Genomic DNA, 23663 nt, shown 5'->3' on the forward strand with positions numbered 1-23663 from the left:
TCCTTAGGAACCACTAGCCCACATCACGAGGAGCTGATTGGCTAGCACGCCTTATATGCATCACACAGGCTGAAACTCATGGTCCTAGACACAAAAGGAAGGTCCATGTTCTCCTCGAGAAGACTCTGTTAGATGATTCCCTATTGTTCGTGGAGTGTAGGCATGTTTTTTTTTACTCAAGACATAGTAGTAACAAATAAAATCTCTATTGTCCCAAATAGTGAAGAAACTGAGCAAAACTGATTAAAGGGTTTTGTTATGCCCTAGTAAAAGCTAACGTTTGATCGTTTACATAAGAAAAATATTTTACTAATGAGGGGAGAATAACTAGCCAATATTACAACAAAATTTTCATGCTTGACTTTATGGAGAGCAACTCTTCTTCCGTCACCTTCTTCCACACGCCACCAACTAGTAATGTACCCCTCAGACCAAAGGTCAATTCTGGCATATCAAAAATCCCATGTTCAGGTGGTGATCTTGATATTTCTAGGATGCCTTCACCATCCAACTGCTGCTTCGGTTGAGAATAACAGTCAAAAATTTCGATTTGACCATCGGGCTCAAAAATTTCATGTTCTACTATGTCATGCTTCAGTTCATCATCAATGACATCAAACACCGGCAGAACAGCAGTTGAACTATATGAACAAGGTATCATTCCTAGCGGACAGGGGGTCCAGGACTTCGCTATAGACCACCTAGTACGTTTCTCTAGCATGCTTGTGTTGAGCGTTCCCTCGGTTCCATTTTCAGCTGAACTCGCGGTATCTGGTTTTCTCAATTGCAACTTGTACGCCTCCAGCTTATGTGTTGCGCTTTCAACCGATTCTTGTCCATTGGACAAGATTTTGGATTCAAGGAGGGTACAATCTTTGGGTGATCTTCATAGGGACAACAAAGGAAGCTTCCTTAGTTTCTCCTTCATGTTGTTATCGCCGGCCATCTTAATCAGCATTAGTGCTATTGCTGCTCATCCAGTTCCTCAAAGTATTCCTGCTCATCTAGATTGCATGTGTCGCAGAGGTCAGAGGAAAGAGTGAGGGAGAGGCGCATGGTGCCGAAAGTGAGTGGAATAGGATCATGGAGGAAGAAGGCGAACTCCTGATGCGCCAGCCCCGCGCCGTCGATGACCGGTACGATATTGAGCGGCACGAGCACGAAGCCCAAGAACTGGGGTTAGGGTCGCACTGCATTATGCGTCGAGTAGAGGAGAGGATTTTGGATGGCCGCCGACTTGCGGCAATGCTCATGCTCCACATCCCTCTGCAGCACGTCCAAGATACTCACGATCCATAGCTAACCCGCCTCCGCTTCCACATCTTTCTTTGGTTTGTTGTAGGCGACCTGAGCGGCGGCGGCGAGAGTTAGTTGTGGTTGGAGGCGCTGGAAACCTACAAGTGGGGTTTGTAGGAAAGATCGGCGAGAGGGAGAGGGAGAGGGGCACGAGGACCTTTGCAGGGACAAAGCTCCCTTCCACGGTTGGGAACATTAAACTGCGCTATTGAATAGAAATGATAGTAAGACAAGGACAAGTGTGAAGATTAGAATATGCAAAAATCTCTGAATGTGTCCTGCCCAGCCCGTCCTTCAACAAACATTGAATTACTAGTGGGTGGGTGAGCTACCGAAGAATGAATTACTCAACATCTTGATCCTGTGGATATAAACCGACTACTTCGTATTGTATTACAGGAGTGAAGTGGTAAGAAGAAAACGTGGGACAGAGGGGACAATTGAGCAAGGAGGGGCGTGTTTTTTTTAGTTGAGTTTTTGAGTGGCTTGGTAGCTATCAGGATGTACACGGAAATATGATGCGTCGGGAATTTGAACAGCAGCCCCACTGGTTTTACTTGCGGTTCTTTCCGGGTCTGATGCATAAGTACGCCATGGCTCATGTGATGTCAATAAAAGAATCCTTAGAAAACTCGAAGATAGAGGTGTCAGCACGTTCTTGTAGGAGTCACATAGCCTGAAACTGGTGGTCCTAGACACATACTCCCTCCGTCCCGAAATAAATGTCTCAACTTTATATTACTTTAGTGCAAAGTTGTATTAAGATTAAGGTGATCGCAAACACATAACAGCGCTCCCGCGCCTATGGAATCGTCAGCTTCTATCTTCGTGACTTCAACGGGCTGTGCACAAGACGTGCAAGAGCATCGCCCCGTGCGAGAGTTCGTGTCAGATGAGCAAGGAGATGTCCCCGCAGTCGATACTTTAGTTGTATCCGCCAAAGAAAAAAAGTTGGACTTTTACATTTGGTCTCCTTTTTGAGGGAGCCCAGAAACAGATTTAGTTACTCGCACTGAAAACATTTTCCAAGTGATAACAGAAGGAATCTCAATTCAGGTCAAAGAAAAAAAGAGTCTCTGTTATCTCAAATAGTGAAGAAACTGAGCACAACTGATTAAAGAGGGTTTTGTCATGCCCCAGTAAAAGCTGTAGTACTGTTTGATTGTTCAGAAGAAAACTAACTTTTTTTTGCGCATAAAGAAGAAAACTAATTTACTGCTGAAGGGAGATTAACTAGCCAATATTACAACAAAATTTTCATGCTTGACTTTATGGAGAGCAACTCTTCTTCGGTCACCTTTTTCCACACGCCACCAACCAGTAATGTACCCCTGAGACCAAAGGTCGATTCTGGCATATCAGAAATCCCATGTTCAGGTGGTAATCTTGATATTTCTAGGATGCCTTCACCATCCAACTGCTGCTCCGGTTGAGAATAGCAGTCGAAAATTTCGATTTGACCATCAGGCTCAAAATTTTCATGTTCTGCTGTGTCATGCTTCAGTTCATCATCAATGACATCAAGGACCGGCAGAACAGCAGTTGAACTATATGAACATGGTATCATTCCTAGCGGACAGGGGGTCCAGGACTTCGCTATAGACCACCTATTACGTTTCTCTGGCATGCTTGTGTTGAGCGTCCCCTCAGTTCCATTTTCAGCTAAACTCGCATTATCTGTTTTTCTCAACTGCAACTTGAACGCTTCCAGCTTCTGTGTTGCGCTTTCAACCGATTCTTGTCCATTGGGCAAGATTCTGGATTCAAGGAGGGTACAATCTTTGGGTGATCTTCGCAGGGACAACAAAGGAAGCTTCCTCAGTTTCTCCTTCACATTGTTATTGCCGGCCATCTCAATCAACAATAGTGCTGCATCTGCAATGCATCTTTCACCTATAACGGGCAAACTCAAGAACTTCTGCAGAAGTTTTGCGAGACAGAAACGAGGGACCGCATTCCTGTCCGAAGAGAGTACTCCTATCTCATGGACAAGTCCAATACGGCCAGAATCCTTTAACTCTTTTATGCTTGTGACAATCCATAGAACCAGGGAGCACAAGTTTTTCATTGTTGATGACTCAGCTGGCAGGCATACATATGATCCACCTATACATATAATGAAACTAATGAGACCGGTATATCTGTACAAACAAAAGTCTACAAGAGCCGTGAACAGAAATGCTAGCATCAAGTTTGAACAATGAAATAAAACATAGCAAGCCATCCAGTCCAGGATTGTGATGTGAAGCAAATCATGGTATAAATCAAGGAAATAAGGTTGCAGAGATCGTAGAAAACTGAAATTAGGACACCCAAATATCAGGGCAGTACCTTTGTGTTCAAGGTCATTCCTGGCCTCAATCATTTCAATTACGGACTTTAGTAAGCCAAGAAGCACTCTTGGTTCTTTTTCTGATAGTTTTGTTATGATGGTTTTCATATCTCCATTTGATATTTGATTCCGAATTTGAACATCAGATGAGTGATTCACATCCAAACTATCAGATTGATGTACATCGCTGTTTTCAGAGATTTCTGGGGCATCGAGCTGACAAAACTCCAAAAGAACAGAGACAGCCTCAGAGGGACATGTATAGTAAAGTCGACGTACATATCTGATGGCATTTAAAATATGTTTCTGGGAACCTGCAATTTAGAGAAAAGAACTCAATTAATACCGAGCTATGCTGATCATGAGATACATTGGGCTGAGAGACAGTTATAATTATAAATAATTCGGTCATAGCTTGAAGCGCTACTGACTGTTTTGTCATAAATACTACAAGTAATTGATATTCATGTCACTATCAGGTGGTGGAGAACAAATTAACTCGAGCATATTCACAAAGCAGATCAATAGATGGCAGCAAACAGATGACGACAAGAACAGTTATTCCAGTATTAATATATGTAATACTTCTGGGCAATTCAGATTAATGGAACATATCAGTAACTCAATCCAGATTTGGTAATCAAGAAAGCATTAGTCTCTTACTGAACACAGAAAAATCTGATGGCAAACCAAAGTAGAGAAAACCTATCTCTGACAACCCATATCCCAAAGAAACAGAACAAGCCCAAGTGCCAAGCTTAATCAGAGTTCATGCTAGGTTAAAAAAAAAACAGAGTTCATGCTACAGGATGATGATACTCACGTTTCCTTTTGGAACCTGATTTTGCATTTTCAGAATCTTTTCCCTTCAGTGACTGAGCGATGTCATGCAATACTGAGTTTAGCTCTAGTCGAACATCAGGAATTGCACTAGTCTGGGAATCCCAGTAATTACACTTCAACCAATCAAATGCCTGAAAGTAATCTCAATTTGTTAAAGATGCAGAATCACTGACAAAACATACCAGCAACTCTAAAAATTATGTTATTTGATTTAATACCAAAGCCAACATCCAGAGATAAATAAAATAATTAGCTAGATGTCCTAGAAATACTAATCAATCAACTGAGTGTACCTTAATGGCTGCCAAATGTAGCAGTCGCAGAGAGGGGATGCCGCGATGTGAACTCTCTGCATGCATGCGATATATATATATATATATCTTCATTAGGACTGAAATAGAATAGTGCAAAATAATCTAGATGCAATAGACAAAATTTACTAACCATGACGAATGTCAACGAGAATTCGTGGTACTCCAACAGTCTCAGCTAAATCAGATATTGAACGACCAGTTTCCTTGTGCGGGCTCTCCATAAAACCATTTACAAGTCTGGGAATAAGATTAAACAAAAGTATAAAATAAGCCTTGTACATAGTCATCGCTGTTGAAGTCTTTCCCTGATCAGGCATACATTCAGTTTTTAATCTCATTAGAGCTCTACAGTACAGAAAGAAAAACTAATAAAAGCAAGAATTTGCAGTAACGTTGATATGTGCATCTAGATTGCAGTGTTAGTAACTACTTGTTAGCAACTTGGTGCTAAGTTGGGCACTCTTTTCCTCTGAGACATGAGGCTGGTACTGACCATAGAAGTGCATTATGCATAACTGAATACAAAGACTCCTTTTGACATTGTTTTGGATTATGGTAATATTATCTTGTTGAGATGCTTCAAGATACTTGTGTATTTGGATAGCTGTGTACAATCAAGTTGCAAACAGATGGCTCCAAACATATGTGAGGAAAGTGAAACTGCCGGCTTACAAAATTTATCTAACTTGTATGATATAATAAATAGAGCACTATATTTTTCACAACTTTCTTTCACAGCAGCTTAATGGATAAGCGCAGTTCAGGCAGCAACCACAAACTGAGCCGAAGAATACGATGGAAGTGAACAACATATGATAGTTTCAAAATCAACTAGAAAAACTAAAGCAGAGAAACATTGGTTAGTGCCACCAGGGTGGTTGGTTAGATTTCATGTCTTTTGGCGTTCATCAAATACAACAGACCGGCGTTTTGACGCATGTTCCAGAAAAAAAAACTAGAAATGGGGACCACAAGATATTGACACCAAAGTATGTTCTAGACTTCTAGCAGCCTCTAGTTCAATTGCATCAGAACGACTATGATTAAGCTCCTATGATCTGCAGAAGTAAACTATGCTATTTCATCAAAAGCTCCTATTCATGAAGAATCTCTGGACCACATGAAAAATATGAAAAACAGCTTTAAGAACATCAAGTCACGAATACTAATTTGTTCCCCTAAACTGCTTGCACAGTCCATCTCTTTGCACAACAAGATGTGTCACGCATTTGAACCCAGCAAATAAAAGGCGTTGTTTCTCCTTTGGCACAGCGATAACACCACTGGCTCATTTCCCCCCAAGTAAATCACCAGTACTATTCAGTTTCCACACATAAGGCGAAAATAGCACCAGAAATTTCCTCACCTGATGATTGCCATACTGTACAGCAAGGCGAGCATCTCGTCTGACTCCAGCTTATCATCTGAAGCCACTCCATTCCTAGAGGAAAAATTTCTATCACATATATAACTTCGTCCCAAATCCATCCACACGCAATAGAAAAAGGTTGGAACTATGCATCCAAACAACATACCGGAAGAAGGGATCCCGCAGCCTTATCTCGAAGAGGGCCGCAGTGACCTCCACGGGGATAGGGAGGCAGCCCCTGCTCCGCCACGCCGCGATCTGCACCAACGAAACAGTCAGATTTCTCACCACTCGCCTGACAATTTTTGGGGGCCTCGAGGAAGAGGATACCTACCCTGCGAAGAGCGGCGCCAGGGTCGGGGTAGGGGGAGAAGATAGCGTCGCGGACGAAGCGCCACTCCGCCCAGCTCGACCACGGCACCAGCTTCCGGGCGGTGGAGCGGCCGCCGCCGGCGTCGCCTGCATCTTCCGCCGCCTCCATGGGAGCCGAGCTGAGCGGCGAGTCCAAACCCTACTAAAACCACCGGTGGGGTCGCGCCGTTTCGCTCGGGGGAAAAGGCGACGACTCGCTGCCTGGGTGGGCCAAGGGTGTATGTGTCGTTGCGAGTGACGAGCAGGGTGTTTTCTGCAATTTGCCACGACTGTTGTTGAGGTCTGTCCCCACCCCGCCGCCCACCGTGCGGCCGCGGCCGTGGCCAACCTCCGGTACATGGCCTCGCTGTCTGCCCCTCGTCGGAGGAGAGGCGTAAAGGCAACCGCAGCCAGGACGCCCGCGCCGTCGCTCTCTCATCCTGCCGCCGTTCACATTGTCCGCTCCAACCTGCACGACACCAACATGTGAGTACCCTAGCCTAACCCAATAACCCCCGTTGCGTGCCAACAAAAATTGCAGTTTCAATTCGTGCGCGTGCTGCCAAGTCGACATTAAGAATGCTAGATTGCACAACTGGGGAGAAATGGTCACGAAGAGGATTAAATTTAACCAAATTGTCGCTGCAATTGTGGGATAAATTCTTCTTTTTAGGGGCAACTGGGGGATAAACTCTGGCAGTGTGGTCTGGAAACCTTCTACACTGTATCGCGCATGGGTCTCACATGCAACCTCAGTTGACCCAAGCAATGATCTAATCTGATAAGCACAAGTGTGATGATTCAGCTGAGTATTCAGCATGTGTTAAATTATAATGCACATATTACAGATCTGTAAACAAGATGTCTACGACTTCATAACACTACTTCTTTTCATGGTTTGTACTTTCTAGTACACTATTACACTCATGGCCACTAATCACTTTCTAGTAGTTAATTACTATCACCAATCTGCAAAGAGATTTATCAAAAGAATTCATTCGCAGTATGTTTAGTATTTTGATGGTCTAGTTTGTTTCTTTCCTACTAGTTTGGTTAACCACCCTATGACTGTTGCGATAAATAAACTCGAACTGCTTGCTCATGGAAAAATCATCGTCACATCAGTTTAGATATTTAATCACAGTTGCAGCTTGCAACAGAAATTTAACTCTTTATTGAGACTAATTGGAGGAAAAAATATGATTGCAGTATCAATGTCATTATGAGGAAATGTGTCACCTCCTATATCTGCTCAAGCACAATAACATCCCCATCAATCTCGATGTCTCTGATGTGAGCTATCTTGACTCGGTCCTGTCCACCTTCTTGGCATCGTTGCTTAATTTTTGGGCATTGATTGATGTAAAGCTCCTTGAGCCCCCTGGGCAGACCTTCTTCTGGCAAGCTTTCAAGCTCACGACAGTTGGAGATATGTAGTGTTTCAAGTGAGGAGACTTTATGCAGACTTGGAGGCAAACACTGGAGGTCATCACAGCGTGATATGTCTAAGAACTGAAGTGTGTGAGGTAAAAGCTCCAGTGGGAAGTTACTGATGTCAGGGTAGTCAGCAATTTGGTAGTCAGAAATTTGAAAATGCTTGAGACGAGGACAGTATTGTAGGCCATTTAGAAGTACGTGTGCTAACAGAGAGCATGATGTTAGACGGATTTCTTCAACTGAAGCAGGAAGCAAGCCTCGCTCCAGGGCTGTCCAAGGTACCAGGCAAGGGCACTCGTAGATGTGCAGGAACTGAAGTGATGTAAGTGGACGGAAACACTCTTCTGGTAGCGAAACAAGCTCTTCACAGTGGGCTACTGTTAGACTCTTGAGGGCTGTCAGATTCTGTGAAAGCAAGCCTACACGCAGAGATGTTAGATTCGGGCAACCATTGATGTATAGAAATGTTAGAGAAGACGGACAAGCTTCTTTTTGAAGATCTGGAAGTGACTCAAGTCCAGCTTCATCTATCCTCAGTGTTGTAAGTGTTGGTGGAACTGGGGGTAACTTCTTCAGCTTGGGGCAATTGATGAGACCAAGTTCAGTTAATTGAGGGAACAACTGATCAGCATCATCAAAAATCCACTCTCCCAGCTTCGGCATATCTTCCAACAGAAGCTCTTCTAATGCTGGAAAACATTTTATTTGTCCAAGTCCTGTGAACTCGTGTCCAATTTGTGTCACATCAGTTGCTCCGGCTATATTGAGATTTTTGAGGAAAGGAAGTTGGCCTAATGGCGGGAGAACTGTGCATCTGCAGTTGCATATATGGGTGGTTTGCAGATTAGGAAGAAATGAAGTAGCGAGCCAGCTCGGGAACCTCGCCCCTGGAAAACCTTTAATCATCAATTCCTTGATATCGATATGTGGTTGAAGGCCTTCCAGAACTTCGTCTTGCTGATCTGAAGGAGTAAGTTTACAGTCCTCATCCCATATAAAGTGTAGAGCTCGAAGATATTCTTTGGTTTTCAACTTCGCACAAATTGCATCTTTTTCATCAGCCACATTGTTGAGGCCACGAATGGTAAGTTTTCCTTGCAGCTGATCCATGTTTCTTAACTCTGTGATGTTGTGCCCGGGGCGTTTCAAGACAACAAATTCTTCTAATTCCTGTAGGCAGATCAAATTTCCAATTCCTGGTATCCTTAACAGTAGCCTTGTGCTTCCCTCTAAGTGGCGCAGATTAGTGAGCTTAGTGATGCCATGTGGCACTTCCCTTAGTGAGCTGCAGTTGTTCAGCTTCAATATTTGCAAGTTATAGAGCTTGACAATAGATGCTGGTAATGTTTTTATTTCAGTGCTGCTGAGATCTAGGAAGCGAAGTTGTTTCAGATTCCCTATAGACTCTGGTAATTCCTTAAGACCTCTTCCATGCATATCAAGAACTCTAAGGAATTGAAGTTTTATAAAGACACCATCAGGGAACTGAGACATCTTAGAATTGTATCCATGCATGAGAATTAGTGTTCTTAACTTCCTAAACCCATACAGTGGATCAAAATGCTTGGTCCCGGCACCGGTGCATGGAAATGAAAGATGACGAGTCTTTATGGCATTGTCGTATCTTGTCCCGTCCTCAAATCGCTCACAGTGTTCCATGGAAACTGATATAGCAAGGTCATGCATTGCATCATGCATCACATAGTTCTCCTTGTAGGGCTGGAAAAAAGACCTGCTTACCAGCTCATTAAAATATGCATAACCAGAATCCTCAAGTATCTTCTTTCTAGATTGCCTGATGAAACCAAGTGCTAGCCAAATCTTAACCAACTTCTCTTTACTGAATACATAATCTTTTGGATACACGGAACAGAATGCAAAGCACTGTTTGAGATGTGGTGGCAAATGGTTGTAGCTTAGCCGCAGAGCTGGCAATATGTTATTTTTGTCTGCTGGTAGCTCCCATATATCACTTCTTAGTATCCCCTTCCACTCCTCTTCATCTGCTTTGCAGAAGAGAAGGCTCCCTAATGCTTTTGATGCGAGAGGCAATCCCTTCAGCTTCTTCACAATTTGCCTTCCTATCACCTCCAGCTGTGGGTGTGTGCTGCAATCACCATCCCTGAATGCATGGCTCTTGAATACGGACCAGGTGTCATCGTCCGATAGCTGCTGTAACTTGTAGGGCTCTACCCCTCCCATGATTCTGCCGACATTCTCATTGCGGGATGTTACCACTATCTTGCTTCCAAGCCCTCCTGAAATTAAGGCTGCTCTGTAGCTGAGCCATTTATCATAGTCTTCATTCCAGACATCGTCCAAGACAAGCAAGTACCTCTTGCCCCGCAATACTCTGGAGAGTGTTTCCTGCATCATATTCATGTTGGTGCTAGGAAAGGATTGGTCATAGGCAGCAGCCTCAAGAGTTTCTTGTGTTAGCTTTCTCCCATCAAAACATTCAGACACATAGATCCAGATCCTCAACTCAAAGTGTTCTTTCACTCTGTCATCATTGTACACCATCTGCATAAGAGTGGTCTTACCAAGTCCCCCCATACCAACAACTGGAACTACACAAAGACTGCTCAAACTGTGTCCATCATCAGATAGCATGAGCCTCACCATTTCCTCTCTGTCTCCCTCCCTGCCAAACAGAGCTGAACTATCCACAAGAGAACTAGACTGTGGTCTCTCTGACGTCTCACGCCTGCTCATTTCACCCAACATCTGGAGGCCAATCGTGTCACGTTCTCTTGCGATTTTATCCAACCTCTCCAATATCCCGCTAATCTTACGCTTTATCCTGTACTGGTACAGATTCCTACGCAAGAAGGAAGAAGGGGAACCGACACTTGCCTTGGTGGAGAGTTTCACCTTCCTCTTCTTCAGATACATAATCTTGGCTGTATACCTGTCGAGAAGATCATCTAGGTCGTATGCGACGTCCTTGAGCTTCGCTAGCCAGCCCCGCACGGACGCGTCTGCCAGCTGCTTCACCTCGGCATCGTCGAGGAAGGCATGTAGCTGAGAGAGAATCTGGGAGAGGCTCTCCAGCTTGCCATGGATGCCCCTGCAAGACTTGAAGTGGTCGAGAAGTGCTTCGGATAATTTCTGGAACAGGGTTTGCATGAAGGCTCCTAAGATTGCCTCTGCTGCCATGGGAGCTTGTTCCCTTGTTTCTCAGTTGTTTATCTGTGTGAGAAGGAAGAAGGAGAAGAAAGGCTGAAAGTAGTAGACACTGGTGAGGACTGAGGACTATGTGCTTTTGCAGACGTGTTGACTTGTTCACCCGAAGGTGCTTTACCATTTCCATGCATTTTCCTTATCCTGGGCATCAGTAGCAATGAGCAACTGATGGATTCTCTTCCATGTGAAACTAAGATTTGACCTGGACAGTTTATGTACGTGTCAGACCAACGTGGTGAAGCCTGTTCTGCAGTCAGGTACATAATGTACATGCTTCCTTGCTTCGTTGGAGTGTTCAATTTGCATTAACAGTGTACAAGTCCGGTGCACAAAGCCAGAAAGGTCTTATGAAAATTTCAGTAACAAGTTTAAATACCTGAACATTGCAAGCGTGTGTGTGCCTCTGGCTAACTATGCCTGGTCATGTTAGGAGAAGGTTCTGCTTATGATCGTGCAATACAGCTCACGAGACTCATCGTCAACAAAAATGATTAATAAACAGGAGAAGAACCATCCCCTGGCTTGGAGATATTTAACTGCTCCTTTGGACAGAGAGCCTTTGGTGGACTGGTGGTGGATGGTGTCCTAACTTTTGGCTTTCACACCTCACTATCTGCGGGTGACAGGACCTAATCATTCAGGTTCCTTTCAAAGTGACACTGAACAAAAATGAAAAACAAGTGAGCAGTTAATTCTAAGGGCCTCTTTGGTTTGCGAGATTTCAAAAATGCAACACAAGAACAGAAAATACAGAAATTTGGTGTCATGGCATGTTAAATAAATCCTATATGAACTGAAAACACGGAATATGTAATAAAAATTATTTGGCTGCGCCATAGGAAACGCAGGATCTTTTCTAAATGATTAGGTACGTGCCACAGTTGTCAATTTATACAAATATAATGGGAATCAAACATATATAGCCTTCTTTATGCCTTGTGCAAAGATGCGTTCCTTCAATATCTTAGTTGTAGATCCGATTTGTTTAATGGAATGACTGCCATGGATATACATAAAAGTTTTCATGGGGATGCTGCTGTTGTTTTACTTTTGGCACTTTCAGTGAAAAAATAAACATTCTGCTGATCAATTTTTTTTTCCGAGGGAAATCAATGTTTCCTCTAGGCTCCAGGATATGATGCCTGGAGGTGTTAGGGTGTGTTTGGTTCAAGCCCGAAGTTTACGTCACCAAAACTTGGCTTGCCCAAGATACGATTCATTATACCAGAACTTTGTTGTTTGATTTAGCTGAAACTTGTCTTAAATATTTTTCATATATAAATAGTATATCAGAATTGAAGCCTATTTGGTATTTCCAAGATATGATCACTATATTAGTAACTTTCTTGTTTGATTCAGGTGAATTTCTGCCTTTATTTGAACTCTGAAGATAGTCGTAACCACCTTTGATTCTCCACCAACGAAGGGGAGATTGCTGGAGTGTATGCAGAACACACTCCATGAGCTGAGCTGACAAAGAAAGACCTCTTACAGTTATTTGATGAAGTGATGACTGGCTTCTGCTTGGCCTAAGGTGGGGATCAAATGTGCTTTGGGGTCACTCCTGACTTGGCAACATCAGGGATGATCATTGGCATGTTTGGAATCTTCTTGACAGAAGGTTCTGCGGATGCCAAGAAGAGTTGCTATTCCGGCGTTTTTTTAGGTTACGCCAAGGTATAGTACTACTAGAAGAAGGATCTTTGTCTGGCACCTTCTCGTATCAAGCCGACTGAGAAAGTTCTTCAACGGATGCAGCAGGTTATGAGATATGCAGAAGCGCCATGATGCCACCTTACTTGCTGGCCTGTATATGATTTCGCTGGTTTAGCTGTCCTTGCAGCACGCAGCATCTCCTGTGCTGCATGTTGCCTGTCTGCCCACTGGCCACTCAATGGATGCTCCCTGATAAATACTCCCTCTGTAAAGAACTTGGTCTAAAGCACATGCAGGACTTTGTTCCAGCCAGAGTCTGAGAGAATCAATCCACAGAATCATCGGCTCTGTTACGGCACACCGTGAAAATGACCCCGATGAATCTGCCATTGGTGCCTGGGCTCTGCAAGTCAACAGCCCGTGGAGTGGAGGAGATTATCCGGATACATTGGGGCCGCACCAGCCAATCCGGAGCTTTTCTGTTAGACAAGATACGCTCCGCTGTCAAAGAGGGAGAAGGCGTGAAACAAACCAACAAACTAGTGCCACTACTTCTCTGCTGCGATTTGCGAGCGAATCGCGGCTAGCAGGAGTTGGAAAGTGGTGGCCGGACCCATGGCGACGCCCTGCCGCCTCCGCCTCCGCCTCCGCCTCCTCTTCACCCTTCTCGTTGCCGTCGCCGTCGCGGCGTCTCACCCGGCACATGAGGTGGGCGCCCCGCTGCGTCTCATGTTTGTTTCTAGTTTGATTGCCTTTGGTTGGTTTTCTTCTTACGCGGTTGGATTTTGGGCGCGCGCGTGAAGTTCTGCGCGGCCGCGGGAGGAGGCGCCGGCGGCTGCGGAGGAGGAGGGGACGGCACGAGGATCCTGATCAAGGGCGGGACGGTGGTGAACGCGCACCGGGCGGAGGAGGCCGACGTCTACATCGAGGACGGCGTCGTCGTCGCCGTCCGGCCGAACATCCCGGTGAGTTCTAGCTCTGCGTTTGGGAGATTCGTTCTTTCAGAATCTTGGGATCGGGGAGGCAGAGGTTTGACCTCTGAGACCAAGGAGCCACTCTGCTGCGCACACCTGTACGAGTACGATACCAGTTTGGGTGCTTTGGGATTGCTGCCGCTGCTTATTTTAGGGCGAACTGACACTGCTAGCTCACTACAAAATCTCACGGTAAACTTGAAAAGTACCGATGGGAACCTGCAGGGACAGTAAACAGTAGATTTGGACTGTTGACCTTATTTTTCTTTCTGTTTTGGCATGAAGTGAAATGTTCTGATGAAGTCGTGTCCTCCCTTTGCTGTCCAACCTTGCCAATTACTCCTCTTATGTTCTCATATCACTTGTAGGTTGGTGATGATAATGTCAGAGTGACCGATGCAACCGGAAAATACGTCATGCCAGGTGATTTCTTGCCATAGTTCTGAATATCAATAATTCAGCTGCTACTTGTTTATCATCAGTTCATCAGGCTTCTGGGAAATATCACAGGTGGAATTGATCCGCACACCCACCTGGAGATGGAGTTCATGGGAACTGTAACCATAGATGACTTCTATAGTGGTCATGCCGCAGCACTGGCTGGTGGGACAACAATGCACATCGACTTTGTCATTCCAGTGAATGGGAACTTGACTGCGGGCTTGGAATCCTACAAACACAAAGCAGAAAAGGCTGCTATGGATTATGGATTCCACATGGCCATTACCAAGTGGAATGATGAGGTTTCGAGGGAAATGGAAGTGATGGTCAAGGAACATGGTGGGTGCATACTCTCTTCTGCATTCTTGGATTATTCTGTTACATATCGTGACATGACGAAGATCCTCTGTGCCAAATTTTCAGGGATCAATTCTTTCAAGTTCTTCATGGCATATAAAGGTTCCTTGATGGTGACGGACGACCTCCTCCTTCAAGGCTTGCAGAAATGCAAGTCTCTTGGTGCACTGGCTATGGTTCATGCAGAGAACGGGGATGCTGTTGCTGAGGGACAGCAGCGGATGATTGACCTTGGGATAACTGGTCCAGAAGGGCATGCTCTCTCAAGACCTCCAGTTGTAATTCCTTTGTCTTGACGGGTTCATGTTTTCTTGACAAAATTCAAGTCCCTTGATGAAATAGCTTTAACATGAAATTTGTGCTTTCCTCTCACAGGAAGGTAGTGATGAGTCAATTAAGTTTCTCTTCTTTTCTGCAGTTGGAAGGCGAAGCAACTTCACGGGCAATTCGATTAGCAAAATTCGTCAATACACCGCTGTATGTTGTTCATGTGATGAGCACTGATGCAATGGAGGAGATTGCCAAGGCTAAAAGAGAAGGTATGATGCCTGACCATTTGGTTCAAACAAGTTCCTCATCAATGCAAAAGAAGCCAGAGTTATTTTATGAACATTTACTTTCAGAACATTGGCTAGCTTCGGCTTTGTACAAAAAAATCAGGACTGGGTCGGTCCCAAAATAACTTGTTGGGGCTTCAGAACTGAGTGGTCCCATGGGATTGATCATACCCTAAACCTAAGTACTAAGTTGATTTAAATTTTCAACGCGTGTCAAATTGTGAAACAAACTATAGGTTGATGTAAGCTCAAACTTTGCAGGGCAGAGAGTCATCGGGGAACCTGTGGTATCTGGGCTAGTCCTTGATGATTCTTGGCTTTGGGATCCTGACTTTGCAACTGCTTCAAAGTAAATAGAACACACACAATCAGTATATGTTTATGTAGCTGTGGTTCCTCTCACTTCATATCATGCTTCTAGGTATGTGATGAGTCCTCCAATCCGGGAAGCAGGGCATAATAAATTACTTCAAGCTGCTCTTTCATCAGGAATATTACAGGTGACACGCTTGAATCCAGAATCCCACCTTAATTTCCTAAAGTGTGAAGTCGTGGAGTCCGTAAAATAAAGCGCTTCAAGCTGGTGTTTAGCCTCTGCTTGAAGATTGTTCGAGGCGGTAAATTATAAAAGGAATATTATTTTCTGAAATATTGTTTGTACATTGTCTACTATGGAGACGGAAACATCCCTTGAATAAGCACCTAACTGTTCTTTGTTCCTGTGCAGCTTGTGGGAACTGATCATTGCACCTTCAATTCCACTCAGAAAGCTTTCGGTGCTTATGATTTCAGGAAGATTCCCAATGGCGTAAATGGTAAGCCATAGGGCTTGAACAAAGGAAACTGTATGTTGTGTCGTTGCAAATGGAAGCTGGCTAAGGCATCTCTCTTTTCATTACTTGATCCCAGGAATTGAAGAACGGATGCATATAATTTGGGATAGCATGGTGGTAAGTTTTGATTTCAAATGTTGTTTTTCGTGATGGGTACTAAGTTGGTTCTATTGCTGGTATTTCTGTTTTCTGACTTCATTCAATATATGTACAGGAGACCGGCAAGATCACTGTCACCGATTATGTGAGAGTGACAAGCACAGAATGGTAGTGCAGAAATTCTATAACTACATCAAAACAAAATCAGAAAAACAAAACAAGAAGCAAACAGTTTTAAAGTATAATGATGCATACTACTCTCTAATCTTTTCAGTGCCAAGATCTTCAACATATACCCGCGAAAAGGAGCAATCCTTGAGGGATCTGATGCAGACATCATCATCCTAAACCCCAAGAGGAGCTTCGCAATGGGCGCGCGCACGCACCATTCGAGGTCCGACACAAGCGTGTACGAGGGCAGAAAAGGAAAGGTTGTCCCCTCGTTGCTCACAACTGTTAATCCGACATAAAACTCGAGATCCAACCTGTGGATGTTTCTGTCTAATTGGTGTAGGGAATGGTAGAGGTGACCATCTCAAGAGGGCGAGTGGTGTGGGAGGATGGCAATCTGAACGCCGTGCCCGGTGCAGGAAGATACGTCAGGACGCCGCCTTTCGGCTACCTCTTCGACGGCCTTGACAAGTCGGATGCCGTCTACAGGGCTTCCCTCCGAGCACCTGTAAGACGTGGTGAGGCTGCTGCTGCTTAACTGCGTGTTCCACGGCTGGTCTCATGGCACCCCTGACTCTATCACTATCCTATCTGGTTCAAGAACAAATTGCACCTAAAGGTGAACGCCGTCTGCTCCATGTGTAGCTTCCTTGTACATACAATCTGCCTCGTTTATATCCAGATTCGGGTATAGATGAAATTGTAAAATTAATTATCCATACAAGTATTTTCTTGCAAACATACAAATCACATTTCTGATTGGGGAAATTGCAAATTCACTCAAGCTTTGCCATATCATGATGTCAAATAAGCTTTGGGAGTTTCACCATATCACGCTGATAACTTGAATGGTCAAATTTTCTACCATAATAAGCATGATACATCCCCACTAAAAAGGGAATGAGGAGAATCACACTTCTTTTTAAACAGTTCATCACACATTAGTGTATGAAGCATGATCCATGAAGCCCAGGCTACCGTGGCCTGAAGGGCTTCCTGATGGGTACTCCACTGTGAGTGGAATATACTGTTCCATTTCAAAAAAAAAACATGATCCATTAAGTAACTTGGCCTTTCCTCGAAAGAACAGAACCGATGTCGAGATGTTTATGAATCTGATAACATGTCACCTCATCAGGCTGTATCGTTTATTTAGGTGATTATACACCACAAGTCCACAAGCACATCACATCATAAGATCTCAAGTTATTCTGCAAGTATGTACATCCCCAATGTTTTCAAAAATGGTACGAACTTGTTCGATAGTTGATAATCTGATGTCATCTACAGGCAGCAATATCCACTGAACATTTGCCGTAAACATTCATCACATGATTCTGATCCAAATTTCTCGCCAATACAACAACATTGTGAAGAATCTAGGGAGTAAGGAATACCTGAATTCCTATGGGGCTGGCTAATGCAACACTCAAGATGCAGTACCTAATATTATTATGCTATTTATGAATCGATTCAATTTATTCCCGTGGACGGGCAAGCCAAAGTGAACTCAAAGCGCGTAGCCGAGAGAAGTAGTCGCTTATCGCAAGCAGAGCTCGTGCAGACTGGCGAGTGGTTAATATGCGTTGCATCTGCTGAAGGGTTTGGAGCCGCAGATTATCAGCCTGCAGACAAGACATTGTTGCACAGTTCATCACCAGTTGAATACAAATTTAATATATGTTTTGTATGCTTTCTTGCTATCCCCCCTTATTCAATGATGTGTCAGTTCAAGTGAAAATGTGCAGCTGAAAGCTCAGTAACATTTGGAAGCACCTAAATTTATTCTCCAGAATTTTTTTTAAGAAAATTGCAAAAGAAATGGAGCGTGCTATGAAGGAAGCACATGTTTTAGTAATGAAGTAGAAAAAGGGCAATTCGAGCTAAGAACTCGGTCTGAGTGGTGAGAACACGCAACCCCCACACCACCCTAGCTCAGATTCTATTCTCCAAAATAAGGACCAGAGCATATCACAACATTCTAACTCCCCAAATAGTCTGCCCAAAACACCTCAGGCAATATGGCAACTTAAGCAGAGGAAAGAGCGACTGCACGGTTTGTGTAGGTTACCTGTCGGAGGAAGTTTTCTAGGGTGCCAAGTTTTCCCATGGCCATTGCCATCTGCCCCATGTAGCTTGCAACATTACCGGAAGATCCTGCGGGGCCCAGGGATCCAGATGCTAGGGTTTCTGCAAGTGACTGTTGTAATGCCTCCATCCCTTGAGAAAGAGCATCCTCAGCTTGTTGAGAAGACTGTTGCAGGTTGCATATGCCAGTAAGCTGCTGCTCAGTAAGAGGTTCTAGTTGACCTGCCAGTAACTGCAACAGAAATGTCGGTATTAAAGTATAGACGGAGACATGGTAACTATATATTGAACACAAGCTAATCATCTTGACATGCTCATAAGGGCTGCAGAAAGAAAACCACTCACTAGGTTGGGCCCTGGTTAAGGAATTTAATTGTATCTGTAACATAAATCGTATCAAATTGGTACCTTAAGGAGCTCGGATGATCTGAAGCCACCTAACCACATGAAGCACCTCTCAGCAGGGGTCTTCCACATTCCCGACAGCACATGGAAAACATCTGCTTTGGCTGCTACACCCTTGAGCCTGAAAAATTCATCATACTGCGACATGATGCTATCAACAATTTTCCGAAGATCATCATCGCCAGCATGTGCATTGGCTGCAGCCCTCAACTCATTTATATGCTTGTTATGTTCCTCCAACCATCGGGCATACTCCATGTCAAATGCCACAGCTCCTACAAATTACAGAACATTAACATAAAAGGCACTGACAGAATTATGGCACAAAAATCGGGCCTCACCAAAGGCCAAGGATAATGTATGTAACCTAGTAATCTTTACAAGATACAATACTTGTTACTGTTATTGTGTAAGATGATCTGAAGCCACCTAAACTAGAAATCTTTATTCACCAAAGGCCAACAAATCAGTTGATAATTGCATCTTGTGGTTGTATCTAGCTTATTTTATCTACCACATTCTAAGGAGCACCCAAGCAAAGGACAAACAAAAGCCCCATAAAAAAATACAGTACACAGTATAATACTGCTGATACCAATCTAATACTTAAAGAATATTACCATTTCCACTCGCTGACTGAGACTGATCCCCTGAAGATGAAATGAAGATGCCCTGGAGAAGTATACATTGGTCAAACAAAAGGGGTGGATGTTTAACCCAAGAAACTTCCGATGGATCCTGTATGGAAATGTAGAGCATATACCTGTTGACGAGCACGCTGAAGCTCTTGCTCTAGTTGAGTAAGTTTCAATCTACTACTCTCCAGGTTTTGGATATATGCCTGTCAAAGCCAAATGGTGAAATAGGCAGGGTTAAGATGATAACAATAAAGTTTGCCAACCAAATCTACCACTGAAGCAAAATCATGTGTTAGGCTCACAAAGATTGCCTAGCACAAATCCATGCTACGTAGTACTAAAGCTTTTGGATGAAATGATACCTCATACACTTTCTAAACGATCTACCATGCTACCACAGTATGTGAGCACATCACAAATGGAATCTGATATGAGTGAACATTTTAAGAATATACAGGCTCACCTTCTTTCTCAAACGGCTTTTCCTAGCAGCTTCACGGTTTTGGGCAAGACGGCGAAGTGACTGTTGGTAATGAAACTTATATCTTTAAACAATGGATCAGCATGTGACCAAAGCATCAGATATTTAGTGTTAACTGTACCTTATGATCTAATTTGTCCCTTGATTTGTCGCTAGAATCAGAAGCTGTGGGGGCAGCAAGCTGTCCTTGTTCAAACTGTTAAGAGGATAATCATTAAACCAATATCCTTCAGCATAAGCTGATCGCTCATACTAAAACAGTAAGCATAAAGAGAATTAAAAAAAACGCAACAGTATTTTTCAGCAATTGTGTTAATGAGAATTAAATTCAGTTAGTTATAGGCAACTAGGCTGCTACGTGTGAAGATAATGGTGCTACTACTTGAAATGACATTGGCACCATCCTGGATACACATAGGACCTTTTTCCTCTCTCGAACACATATTATTAATAAGCACGTCGAAATGAAGCAAATGTCCAATCTTTAATTGCAAGGAAACAAACATTTTGGAAACAAAATTTCGATCTCCAAACCTGAGAGTATGAAAAGTTCAATATCGAGTGCGCAATCACAATGAGACAGTCTGACAAAAAATTGAGCTGAGAATAGTAGGTACCATTTGGTTGCGTTCATCAATGTCTATATCCGGATCCGTTGATGTATCAGTCCTAGGACTTGTATCAGCCATACTTGACTCTCCCCAGTTATCATTGTTATGAGTTCTTAAAGCTACTAGATTTGGTTGCACTCCCTTTTGCTGTAGTAGGGCCTGAGGATCAACTGCTGTTACCGCTGCTGCTGCCGCCGCCGTAGTAGCTAGATCAGTCGGAGAAATGGACTGCAATTTGGAGTGCAAAAACTGCATCAATCCCTAATGTAGATGGAATAACACTTAATAATTGGGGCTCTGACTTGTCACTGGTACCTTTCCGTAATTTCCAAACTGAAGGGGGTCACTGGTATATGCATGTGTATTTGGCTTCAGATTGAATAAATTATCTGAACATCAGCAAACAAAGGAGAAACCAGTAAGCTTTAGTAATCATGAATATCGACGGTGCTACTCACTGAAATCTATATGAAGTTGTGAATTTTTCACAAGCAGAAAAGTGTACAGGGTCCATAATTAAAATCAGTGGAGCCGGTAAGTTTCTAGCGCTATCGATTGAGAAAAGAGCGACATACTTGTACTGAAATTAGCGAGATCTTCTATTCTGAATCCAGCAGAGTGGGCGAGCGCCCCCAAATCAGCAACTCGAGAAGGCTGCATGACGTTCACATTTGTTGGGCTGCAAGAAACTTTCACCACAGTCAAACAAAGCTAAGAAAATAGTACTCCCTCCGTCCCAAATTAAGTGTCTCAACTTTATACTAACTTTAGTACAAAGTTGCACTAAGCTTGAGACACTTCTTTTGGGACCGAGGGAGTATGAGCCTGCAACAAAGCCCTTCTCATTTCTTATTCTTGTCTTGCATACTCCCTCCATTCCACAATGTAGTGCCTATAGATTTTTGTGGAAGTCAAACTTTGCCAACTTTGACCAAGTGTATAGAAAAAACTGTCTACATCTACAATACCAAACATATACATTCTGAAAATATAACTCACAATGTATCCAATGATGTGCATTTGGTATTCTAGATGTACCTACTTTTCTCTATAAACATGATCAAAGTATGTAATGTTTGACTTTTGTAAAAATTTATAGGCACTACATTATGGAACGGAGGGAGTATCACATAGTACTACTATATCCTATGCCCATCCCATACTGTCCATTCAGTAATTGCCATGGTGCATTCTATATGTTTTTTTTTCCTTTGGAAGAATCACCCTGCCATTCATTCAATTGCATCGGTCGCAGAATTATGTATCTGCACCAACCATCAAGAGGGACCGCTCGAACGTGTGATAAATATATTTGGTTCTGGTCCACAAACGCATACTAGCATAGTTTCTTCAAAAAAAATTCTGAAGATCATGACAGACCCCCACCCACCCCACCCCCTACACGCACAATGTATTACACTCCTACACGTAGTAGTGCTTTGTTCAAATTATTACTCCATGAGTTTAACTTTAACCCCAAACGTGCATGCCCAACCTGCATGTGTTTTGCCTTTTTCTGAAGATCTGGACCTACCGGAGTACCACTGATTCCCAGAGATCAGTGATGAGCCCCCTGGAGAGTTAATGATGCACGCCCAAACGAATCAATGATACCTCCCCAGGCAGCAGCAGCAGCAGCAGCGAGAGCGAGGCCTCGCGGCAATCATTGCTCCTTCTTCTCCCTCCCGAGACGAGACACACGAACAGCAGCAACCAAATCCCTGTTACTACTACTACTAGTGCTACTAGCAAAGCTGCTCTGCCCCTCTAATCATCACGGCACTCGAGCTAAAGGTCGCCACATGACACTCCACATCGACAAGAGCTAATCAGAGGGGAAAAGCGGCCCGCTTTTCCTTCCCGTCCTGGAAAGGAGCAGCAATCAGCGGCGCCCCGGCGCCATGATCAATTAAGTAATCGGCAATCAGGGCTCGTAATCGCACCGTGGAGCGCAGGAAAGCGAGTGAGACAACACGGAGACGGAGCATGCAGAAATGAGCGAGCAAGCAAATGGGACAAGGAAGAACTGGAGAGATGGGGTTGGTCGCGGGTGGCGGCGCGGGGACTTACATGGTGTGCTGAGGAGCCCCGAAACCCGGCATCGGCCCGCGCGGGTCGCCCGCCGCCGCTGCGGCCGCTGCCGGCCCTCCTCCTCCTCGCCTACTCTCCATCCGCCACCATCAACCGCCGTGCACCCCCGGTGCTGCTTCCTGGCGCATCACCCACCTCACACCGCCGAAGAGGAAGAAGCAAGGGGATTCCTTCTCCGACGCCGCCACTGTCACCAACAGAAGCGAGTCAAGAACGGCAGAGGAAGAAGAACAAGGTAGCTAGGATCTCTGAATGTCCTGACACTCTGATCAGTTGAGCAAGTAGCAGCAGTAACCTGACGGGACGGGGCTGCGAGGTGGTGGTAGTGGCCTCGTGTGGGTGAAGCCGTGAAGGGGGAGGCGGAAATGAGAGGAGGAACCGTGGAAGCTGGGAGAGTCCTCCACCGGCGACAGTGGCAGAAGAGAGGGAGGGAGGGGGAGAGCTTAGCTTAGCGATGCAGCGCCTCGAATTCCGGCCATTTTTTTATGATGGCGCCTTGGTTTTGCGAGTCCCGCTAGAGGAGGAGTGACGTTTGGACCATAGCAATCTCTAGGCGGGAGTCATCCTCTGCCTCTGCACCACAGTGAGCTACTGTGAGGCAGTCAAGGCTCATCACTATGCCTGCCTGCTTAAGAATTTCCAAATGTACGTAAATTTGTATGGCCGCTTCAGGGCAACTATTTGAGATACTATTGAATAATTTGAGGATAATGAGAGGTAAAAAAGAAGGCGGTTTTACCGGCAAAAAAAAATGGCGTTTTTTACCAATTTTTTTTTGAAATACTCCCTCTGTTTTATGTGCAAGTCCTCGGGGCTGACATACTATTGAAGAACATGAAGATAATGATATGTAAAAAGAAGGCAGGTTTAACCAAAAGTTTGAAATGCTCCTTCTATTTCTTTTCTTTTTTTGCGAGAAGGCAGGTTTAATCAAAAGTTTGAAATGCTCCTTCTATTTCAAAATACCAAGTGTGTCAATTTGTTACCACAAGCTGTTGATACAAAATCATAACCGTAAACAAGTACCTCAAATATGAAACTGATAACATCAATTTTGTGCAGTATGTTACTAGAATAACTTTTGGTCAAACGCTTGTTCTAATGAATATGAATACCTAAGTATTTAAAAACGG

General features: G+C 44.0%; 4 protein-coding genes across 5 annotated transcripts; 1 reads left to right on the forward strand and 3 right to left on the reverse strand.

Moving 5' to 3' along the window:
• Positions 1-2385: 2385 nt before the first annotated feature.
• LOC123071125 (uncharacterized) lies at positions 2386-6779 on the reverse strand. The gene is made up of 8 exons (XM_044494616.1): positions 6489-6779; positions 6321-6412; positions 6152-6226; positions 4916-5022; positions 4765-4820; positions 4452-4602; positions 3628-3942; positions 2386-3402 (listed from the first exon to the last, which is right to left on the reverse strand). The coding sequence occupies exons 1-8, from the start codon at positions 6633-6635 to the stop codon at positions 2540-2542; spliced, it is 1806 nt and encodes a 601-aa protein (XP_044350551.1). The 5' UTR covers positions 6636-6779; the 3' UTR covers positions 2386-2539.
• LOC123071124 (disease resistance protein RGA2) lies at positions 6710-11151 on the reverse strand. Its single transcript, XM_044494615.1, has 2 exons — positions 7745-11151; positions 6710-6974 (listed from the first exon to the last, which is right to left on the reverse strand). Exon 1 carries the CDS (start codon positions 11099-11101, stop codon positions 7748-7750), a length of 3354 nt encoding a protein of 1117 aa, XP_044350550.1. The 5' UTR covers positions 11102-11151; the 3' UTR covers positions 6710-6974; positions 7745-7747.
• LOC123071126 (dihydropyrimidinase) lies at positions 8704-17045 on the forward strand. Of its 2 annotated transcripts, none has more exons than XM_044494617.1 (13): positions 8704-8912; positions 12488-13492; positions 13588-13749; positions 14127-14181; positions 14269-14834; positions 14975-15095; positions 15375-15462; positions 15535-15613; positions 15841-15928; positions 16023-16063; positions 16161-16213; positions 16320-16476; positions 16560-16995. In XM_044494617.1, exons 2-13 carry the CDS (start codon positions 13400-13402, stop codon positions 16752-16754), a joined length of 1698 nt encoding a protein of 565 aa, XP_044350552.1. In that variant the 5' UTR covers positions 8704-8912; positions 12488-13399; the 3' UTR covers positions 16755-16995. The 2 variants fall into 2 exon arrangements, with proteins under 2 accessions (XP_044350552.1, NP_001414869.1); NM_001427940.1 differs by lacking the exon at positions 8704-8912 and having other exon boundaries at positions 12537-13492; positions 14269-14538; positions 14623-14834; positions 16560-17045.
• Positions 17046-17622: 577 nt separating this feature from the next.
• LOC543179 (transcription factor HBP-1b(c1)-like) lies at positions 17623-23146 on the reverse strand. Its single transcript, NM_001427941.1, has 12 exons — positions 22826-23146; positions 22510-22717; positions 21015-21118; positions 20755-20828; positions 20446-20667; positions 19950-20024; positions 19811-19870; positions 19473-19550; positions 19330-19381; positions 18713-18984; positions 18288-18536; positions 17623-17841 (listed from the first exon to the last, which is right to left on the reverse strand). The coding sequence occupies exons 2-12, from the start codon at positions 22608-22610 to the stop codon at positions 17695-17697; spliced, it is 1434 nt and encodes a 477-aa protein (NP_001414870.1). The 5' UTR covers positions 22611-22717; positions 22826-23146; the 3' UTR covers positions 17623-17694.
• Positions 23147-23663: the final 517 nt, after the last annotated feature.

This window comes from Triticum aestivum, chromosome 3B, assembly GCF_018294505.1.
Source record: "Triticum aestivum cultivar Chinese Spring chromosome 3B, IWGSC CS RefSeq v2.1, whole genome shotgun sequence".
In the NCBI taxonomy this organism is placed as follows: Eukaryota; Viridiplantae; Streptophyta; class Magnoliopsida; order Poales; family Poaceae; genus Triticum; species Triticum aestivum.